At 32.2% G+C, this 9,564-nt stretch overlaps 1 protein-coding gene across 1 annotated transcript in view; it reads left to right on the forward strand.

The window, feature by feature from the left end:
- Positions 1-9,028, forward strand: part of LOC107647522 — a 10,168-nt gene extending 1,140 nt beyond the window's left edge. Inside the window, exon 2 of the mRNA XM_016351594.2 lies at positions 8,139-9,028. Within this exon, the coding sequence (XP_016207080.1) occupies positions 8,139-8,798 (660 nt within the window). The 3' untranslated portion in view covers positions 8,799-9,028. The remainder of the gene's footprint in view (positions 1-8,138) is intronic.

Genomic DNA, 9,564 nt, shown 5'->3' on the forward strand with positions numbered 1-9,564 from the left:
CTTTCAATAATTTCGATTTTTAGTATATAAAAAAATTTATAAAATATATAAAACAACATCAATTTAGTATGAAAAAGAAACATTCTGATATTTAGTAGAAAAAACATCTTAATGCTTAGCATAAATATCATTTATGTAGAGATTTCGAATTCACCCAAAAACATTTGACTGATTTTTGGTACCTCTTCATTCCCTAACATGATTGTTATCCAAATGCTAACAACAATTAAAAAGCTTCATAATTTAAAGCTTCATAATTTAAGCGAATGGAATTGAAGAAATAAATAAAAATCGAATTTTACATGCTCAAAGTATAACCTCCCACGTCAATAATAAGCTTTTAAGTGGACACCCTGATATCTTTTATAGTTAGTGGGGCATAGGATTCTCAAAATGGATTAAAATTCGTTCTCTATTTAAATGGGCAAATTTTTTCTTTTAAAATTACGTCCATTTAAATTTCAAGTTAAATAAGTATGTTAGTTAGTGAACTAAATAAGTTATCCATTTATTTTTATTTTGCAAAAAAATAGCACTTTTTTATTCATATTCTTCTTATTTAATTTGAAAATTTAATCTATCGACTAAAAAAATACTGTTTGTTTAATTTTTTTTTAACAAAAAGTGATATTTTTTAATAAATATTTTTTTTAAAAAAAATAAAAACTAAACAAGTTAATCCATTTAATTCGTTGATTGGATTGGCCATAAACGATATAGATTAAAAATTTATGGTTCGTAAAAAAACTATACTTATATGAGTCAATTTGTATAATCTGCAGATTTAGATGAGTCGAGTCTAGATAAATCGTCAGCTCTAATGATGCATACAAAATATATGATAAAGACACATGGAATGTGACTACTGGATAGCCCTTCATGCATATTTGCAAAGAAAGCCATATGAAAAAGTTGCTTGTTTGAGTTGTTCAAATAATATTGTTTTTTCAGCCGAATTAATCAATTTTTTTATTTTAATTTTTCATCTTAAATCCTAAATTCTTAAAAAATAAGATAAAAAAATAATGATTAATGTCAATTATTTAAAAATTATTTTTTATATTTTTTATTATTATAATTTTGTACAAGTTTGATTTACCATTTTTTTCACAACTAGAAAATGGATTAATACAGACAGATTTACATACAGATTTAGTCTTTATTACAGACAGATTTTTGGTTATTGACGAAATTATCGATGGAATTTGTCTCTCTGTAAAAGTTTCATCGGAAATTATTTACCGACGAATTTTTTTCCGTCGGAAAATTACAGACGGATTTTTACTAGTTACCGATGGATTTTTCCTCTGTAAATTCTCCATCCATTTTTCGAAGGCGACGAACTTTCGGACGGATTTTCTGTCTGTAATTACAGACGGATTTTCAGACAGATTTTCCATCTGTAATTACAGACGGATTTTCAGACGGATTTTCCGTCTGTAATCTGTAATTACAGACGGATTTTCCGACAGATTTTCTGTCTGTAATTTGAACTTTGGAAAATCATCTCACACTCTGATTACAGACAAAAAATTCATCTGTAAATCCGTCAGTAAGGTAAAATAGAATTTTTTTTATTTTTCTAATTACAAAATGAGGAATGCTAGGGGGCCAGCAATTTTGGTGTTTTGTAACCATCAATTGGTCATCAATAGTATTTTTAATGGTATGAGATTACATCTAATGGTGGAAAATCATTCACTTTTATTTTGATGGTTAAGTGCTGGCCAGAAAACACAAAAGTTGCTGGCCCCCTAGACTTTTCCTTACAAAATAAACTTGTTTTCATACAAAATAAATATAATTTAATACAAATTTTTATCTAATTTGTATTCGAATATTTATAATATTTCAAAAAATAAACAAATTCATCGTATTATCAAACTAAAAGAAAAGTACTATAAACAAGCAAGTCAATATAATTCAAAACATAAACAAAGTGTATTGATCATCAACTATAATTTCCAGTATATTGTTCAACCATATTAAAACTATCAGCTATAGTCTTCAGTGTCAGCTTCATCCTCATCATCATCATAGTCCTCATCCGAACCATACTAAAACTATACCAAGTCCATTTTTGCCCTTGCTAGCTCCCTCTCCAATGTTTTCTTCTCCTCCAGCCTTGGACTACTGGGAGTAAGTATGGGTCTAATTGCAAGAATAGGACCATACACTTATTAGTTAGTAATATAACAATAATAAGTACAGAATAAACATGGAAGAAATTGAACGGAAAATTTTTTCACAGATCCACCTTATTATTGATGAGCACTTCCAACATATAATTGTTCCAAAGAATTTGGTAACATAAGCATTTTAGCAAGATAAAACAAAAAGACAGCAGAAATAGTCACTTTAAGCAGGAAATCTTTGCCTAGACATAGAAAATCACTCAGTGCTCCTAATTAGCAGAGTAGTTGGCTAGAATGAAATAAATTACCTGTCACCAAAGAGGAAGCAATTTAGACTCATCACCTAGGGCATTTAAACGTTGTGCACTGTAGAACATTGATATGATATCAGTAAATGCAATTTCATATTTAATTTTGACACTCAATAAAAGTTAAAAGACAGGTTATTTCAATTAATCACTTTAAGTTTTCTAAAATATGTGACTCAGAATATTAATATAACAAATAAGAATTTCACATATGACATCAAAGTATAGTCATGACTCGACCAGGTTTCCAGAATGATTTCTCTGAAGGGTTGCAGAAGAGAAGCCTTGTTCGTCATAGTCAGATTCTGTGTCCATTTTACCATCCAAAAATAGGCAGATCACGGCGCAGTCGTCCATCTTTGAAGTTGGATACTTAAGTTTTCACTCCCGGGCTGCAGCATCTACCAGAATCTTTGCAGCTGATGACCGTGTTGGTGCCGAAGATACTATCTCAACCACCTCTTCATTGCTTAAAACATCCCAGACCTAGAAAGAATCAGAATCAGTTACATTCGGAGTGGAGGAGACATGGAAAGATTCCACTGCTAAGTGCTAACAAACTATTGAGTGGTTACCTCATCAAGGCATAAGGATGAATTCTGATACAAAAATCACACATGGAACAAAGAGATAGGATGAATTCTGATGCAAATAACAAACTTTGCAAATCGGGCTTCAAATCAATGGTCAACTGAATTGCCACCATGGAGTCATTACTGTCCTTGGATCCCATCACTGCTCGAGAATCCCCGATATATCCAATGAACAAATTTGAGCCCTGGTAAGAGAAGAAACTGAGAAAACCATAATGGAATCAGAAACCATAGCTAGATTCTCTTTTTATTTCTTTTTCCAATGTGTTACCTGCTTCACTATAGTGACAACCATGCTCCCACTACAAATTAGTTTTAAATAATTACATGTAGTGGAAAGAGGACCAATATGAATATCATCTACAAGAGAAAGTAAAAAGTTTCATAAATAAAATATAGATGGTAGCAGAAGAAGAAATTAAGGACATGCCTAAATCAAGCTCGAAATCATCAAGTGGATCAACTGTGTCTGATGAAGGCTTTAAGAAGGGAGGATTTGAGAATATTTGTTCTAGATTCTCCAAAATATTAGGATGAGCTGGTTGATTTGCATTTGGATCTGCTTTTCCCGTGGTGAAGTTCTTGACAAAATTAGCAAAGATAGAAGTTATTCCCTGTGGCAAGGAAAGTTGAATTAAAAATCCTAGAAACTGTAATGAAAGAACCAAAAGCACGAAAAACCTGAAAAATTTGGACCTGTCTTTCATTTTGGCTTGGAGATTGGCTCACAATAACATCAACAGCAGCTTGGAGAACTTTATCATGAAGACAAGGAAAAGACTCCAGAATCCTAAAAGTTTATGTTTTAAAATTGAGTGTACACATTATAGAGGCTAATCACATTTAGCAAATTTACATGATGAAAGAAAGATACCAGAACTCATTTTGCCATGTCAGAAGTGATATTGAAGCAATTTCATTCCCATTGACCTATATACAAAGTTGAAAACAAGATAACCATTAGTCTGATTACAATAAAGATATAGTCAAATAAATTACTGAGCTACCCATCTTTAGCTATTGGTAAAAAAGAAATTGGGAAATAACCTCAAAAAGGACATACCATCGTCGAGTTTGGGGCCTTCATGCTTCATCAAAAGTATTTGCTATAATTTTATTATATTGCAATCAAATTCAATACAAAAGGGAACTAGGACTACATGCGATCATATTATATGCCAGATATATCAACATGTTAGGTTTGGCATGCAATCTATTTTGAAATTCAAATAATGTAGTTTGAAAGATTAACTTATGCTCCGAGGGCACAAATTATACAATAGTGAAAACAAGAGGCACACATTAAGTAGAAGTATTTATGATACCTTCACTAAATTCCAAGGACCCCAGTAACTATTGGACATTGTTCGTTGTTCTTCCACCTTTCAAACACATAAACCCAACCGGTAACAGTTTCTTCCCAGCCATCCTCTGAATCATTGACATATTCCAAGAAATCATTGCACTCATCAAATGCCCCAGAATCAACATATCTAAAACCACCTTCCAAATTCATAGTCTCATGGTTTCCATTTACCTAGATCAGGCAGATCCAATTATGGAAAGTTAATTAAAAATTTAAATAGCAGAAGGTAATAACAAGATTCTTAAAATTTTACAAATAACTCCTTAATAATTCATCGAGGTTTAATAGGAATTATTTTCTATTCCTTTCTCCAAGCTTAAGGGATTATTCCAAGTTCTAACATACAAGTTATTTTTTAAAATTAATTTTAAAATACAAGAGAAGATCAATCTACGTTTCTAGTATTTCTATAAAATATCAATCCATAGAAAAGAAATCCAGCACATTATTGCTTTACCTATCAAATTCTAATTCTATACACATTGGCAAAAGACGAGTGACTCAAATTAAAATTAAATTTTAAAACTAAGAGCTATCGGTTTCTAAAAACAGGACACATACCGTTTTTCCACCAGTCCATAAGTCTTGATCATCAGAACTCAATACACCAGCCATTTCAAGTGCAGATCTAGCCAACTTAAGATCTCCATGTAGATTTCCAACTATTAAACGAAAATTGACTCCGGTGAGATATATAAGAGACAAAAAGCATGCATTGCTGAAAAACATTATGTCTAAAACTAATTAACAAGAAAAAAACCTATAAGCATATTAATAGAATCAATCAATGGAAAGCATCCCCATCCATTGAAACTTTCACTTTGACATTGAGAATTTCATACTAGAGTTCCACCATATAAGAGAATCAAATAAAATAAAGCATGTATGCAGTTCATCATATAGTCTGAAATTTTCAATAAAAGCAATTAGTAGTAAAATAAGTGCATTGCTGATCCTATAAGAATTCCATCATGAAATACTTGACAGTAGATGCACATAAAGATGTGCTTAAGAGATCAAAGATTTACACGTCATTTTCTAAGAGATTACTTCCACTTAGCTAACTCCAATTAGGTTACTCCAGTTCAACTTTAAACAAAAGAATTATTATTCTACATTTGCTAGGAAAAAAATTCATGAGGAAGACAGGATGAATATGATTCCCATTTTGAAAATGCAAATAAATATTATTTCAAGCATTCAACCAACAAGCTTAAGGGTCTTCCTAATAAGAGCAAGCCATTTCCTTGCAGGGCCATTGTCTTCTGTTCCCAAAATGTTACCAACAATAAGAGGTACAATTTCTTGAAACCTGAGGCCAAAAAGAAAATGCAAAAAATTTCTCAGCAAGAAATGTTGCAGAACAAAAGGTGACTTCCACATTATACAACCGGCATTAATAATTTACCCAAGAACATAGATATCAGCGGGTGGAGAGGTGTGAAGGCAATCTTCAAGGTTCAAATAACTTGGAGGTGACTTCCCTGCTACATTCCAAGTGGCAACAAAGATTCTGCATGCAGAAGGAATAAAGAACTCAATAAAATAGAAAATCCTTAGTTGTTGTTGTTAGAAGAAGATAGTTTAGTACCTATAATTATAAAACCTTTTCCAACTATTTTATTTAAAACCAAGGAAAGAGAAAGTAATGTGATTGACGACAAAATTTAAAATACCTCAAAAGATATTTAGCACAGCTTATTCTAGTATCCTTTGAAATTAGATAATCAAGAAGCACTTGGTGATTATAATGTATCTGCAGATCAACAAGTTAAAGACAACATAATCAATAGATAAGATTTTTTACTTCCTTTTAACTAAATAATAAAATGGATAGAATTGGGGAACCTATCTACGTGCTATGGCTACATTAATACTTGCCTCTGAAAGAAACAGGTGGAAAAGGTGCAGGTGGAAAAGTATATATAGCTGTGAAGACTTTACCTGAATCAGTGAACAATATATTCCTCTTTTATTAATTTAAAAAAATTCTGGAGTAGAAAGTAGAAAAAATACTTTAAAGCCTTCAAGGTCTTTACCTGAATCAGTGAACAATATATTTCTCTTTCAAAGCCTTCAAGGTCTTTACCTGAATCAGAAGAAAGTAGAAACCTACCTACTACCAGGTACCAACCCCAGCAAGAAAGGAAAGTGAAAACAGAAAACCTAATCTAATCCTATTTCTCAGCTATTCAGAATCAAAACCTAATCTAATCCTATTTTAACAACCTAAAAATCCAATAATCAGAAAACAAATCTAACTAAAGTAATTACTAAAATCAAACTAACTAAACAAAATTAATTGAACTCAACAGAAATTAAAAGAATTTTAAAACCAAAACCTGGTCTCTACGGTTCGAACAGGGGGAAAGAGAGAGGTGGAACCGCGGCTGACGGAGGAATCGATTTTGGTCGCCACGGAGCTAGGGCTTGCGCGTAGGTAGCCGCGGCATTGACTGGAGGAGATGATGGCTGTAGCGCTGAGAAGATATGCGAGCTTGAGGGGCAGTGGTGGTGGAGCTTGAGGTTGCTTTGTTTTGCGAACGAGAAAGAACGAGAGAGACAGGGGCTGTGTTCTACTGGTTCAGTGCTTAAAAAAGAGGAGAAGAAGGAGAAGGTGGCTGCGGCGGTTAGGGTGACCGGCGGTGGCGCTGTGGGTGAGGAAAGGAGAAGAAGAAGCTCGTCGACGGAGAGGGGAATGCTAGGTTTAGCTCCTTTGATTTGGTGCTGTGAATGAATGGAGCTCGGGCACAAAGGATCATAAACGCTAATATCAACATTTTTGACGGAAAAATTTTAAATTACAGACGGATTTTTCGTCTGTAATAATTTAATAAAACGCAGCGTTTTTATCTATTTAATTACAGACGGATTTTCCGTCTGTAACCATTTTCCACGAAAAAAATTAATTTTTTCGATAGAATTATCGATGGATTCTCTTTTTCGTCTGTAATTTATGCTAATTCATTTTTTTTGTTCTCCGACAAAAAATCCTTCTGAAATTCTGTCTATATTTCCGTGGGATAAAATTCGTCAGAAATATTCGTTTGTAATAACTAGTTTTCTAGTAGTGTTTTCTCTTATTTTTCAGCCAAACTAAAATTCAAAGTTAATTTTTTCGGTTTGCTTTATGAATAGTGCACTTTGAGGATAAATTGCTATTAACTATTTTTGTTTTGGTAGTTATTATATATAATTTAGATTATTCTAGCATTGTTTTTTATTTGAGTTATGCTTTTTATTATAATTGGATACATAATTAGTTAAATAATTATGTAACATCTCAAATTAAAAGATAGAAAAATGGTGATCGTGCTTTGAAATAAAAATAAAAAAACTAACTAAATAAAAAGCGAAAATAAAAAATTTAGCGGCGGTTACTATTAACCGTCGTAAAATCAACTAGTTTAACGACAGATATAGCGGCAGTTATCTAACTACCGTAAGATGGGAATCAATTAGTTTCGGCCAATAGTAGCAATCCTTAACCACCGAAAATATTTTTGCCGCTAAATTTCATTTAGCAGCGATTATTCCAACCGTCAACAAAAACCGCCGCTAAAAATTTACCCGTGCCTTTTCTTGGAGGGGTCAACCAACCGCTGGTATACGTCTAGCGGCGGTTTTTTAACCGCCACAATCTGTCGTTATTGTCGTAGTGATCTCATATCATGAAATTCAAATGTTTTGAACATTTTAATGAAAGTGATATGTTTTTCCCCACTCACTGTCTTAGGTGACTAAGTTTGAATGTGGAGGGTACTCAATTGGCATTAGCTGCAGCCTCTTATTGACAGAGGTTTTGGCAGTTGACAACTTCCTCAAGAAATGGACAGAGATATACCAAGAAATGTTACCCCAAAATGGAGAAATTAAGAAATCCATATTTATCCACCCTTTGGTGAAAGATCATGAGGTTCTCCCCAGCCATGTAATCAGCCCCACATTCAGCAGAAAGCGAGCAGAAAGCATGATTTTCAAGATCACTTCCACCACTGATGTGATGATCATGAGTATCAATCAAGAAACATGGAGGGAGTTAGCCATGCTTTGTGTTAAAGACTTGGAACATAAACATAACATACAAATGGGTTCAAAATTTTCTTTTCTTGTGAAGAAACACTCGTCCTCATCATCAAGTGGGGTCATCACAATTGAAAGCTGCTCAAATAATGGTGGAAACAATGTTAAGAGTTTGGGTCTCAAATATCAAATCACCCTAGCAACGTGGAACGAGTTTGGATTGTACGATGTAGCATTTTGTGAAGGAAACAAACCTGTCCATGTTTCATGTTGGGTTGCATCATCAGTTCCTGAAGGACATGTTATGGCAATGCCACACCCAAGGGATAATTTATCTGCAGTGATTATAGTCACACCTCCAACTCCAAATTGACACGAGGATAATATCCATTTAAGCTTAGCTTGCAATAAATAAATCAAGTTAGCTTATGAGCTACTTGTACTGTGGATAGATTATTAACAAAAGCTTATGGATCGACCTTATATATAAGTATGGTTTAAATTAAGGGTTTGAACTTAATTATTTATATTAAATAAACCGAATGGAAGTGCTGTTGTATTTGATTTAATATATATAGGTTGTGATTTGAGTCGATAAATATAATAATACATTATTATATATCTAAGTTAATATACTTTTTGGCGTTCTTTGAAAAAGTTTAAAAATATTTATAGCTTATAATTTGTATTAATTTTTCTTCCGAAACTTTAGCTCCATCTATTAATAATAGTTTAATTAGGAACAACATAAATATAAGATATATTAATCTGCTGGAACCTCCAGCTAGCAAATTATATAAAAATAAAATAAAATCGAAAGATAATATTTTTTCAAAAGTTGTACATATATATCTGGTTCTATTTAATTTAATTATGTAATTTGACCTAAATTAAATAATTGAAATATATTTTTAAACTCTGTTACAAACATATATTATTTGGTGGTTGTTGTGGTGCTTTTTAAATAATATATTTTATTCCTATATATTATTTTGTGATTGTGGTGATTGTTATAGTACCTTATATAAGTATTTAACTTGTCAAAATAGATGATTAGTTAATATTTAAAAAAAAATTAGATATTCAATTTAAAAAATATTAAAAATCATTAGAATTTATTGTTTTTGGTAATCACTTAA

The sequence above is a fragment of the Arachis ipaensis genome, chromosome B06 (genome assembly GCF_000816755.2).
Source record: "Arachis ipaensis cultivar K30076 chromosome B06, Araip1.1, whole genome shotgun sequence".
Taxonomy (NCBI): domain Eukaryota; kingdom Viridiplantae; phylum Streptophyta; class Magnoliopsida; order Fabales; family Fabaceae; genus Arachis; species Arachis ipaensis.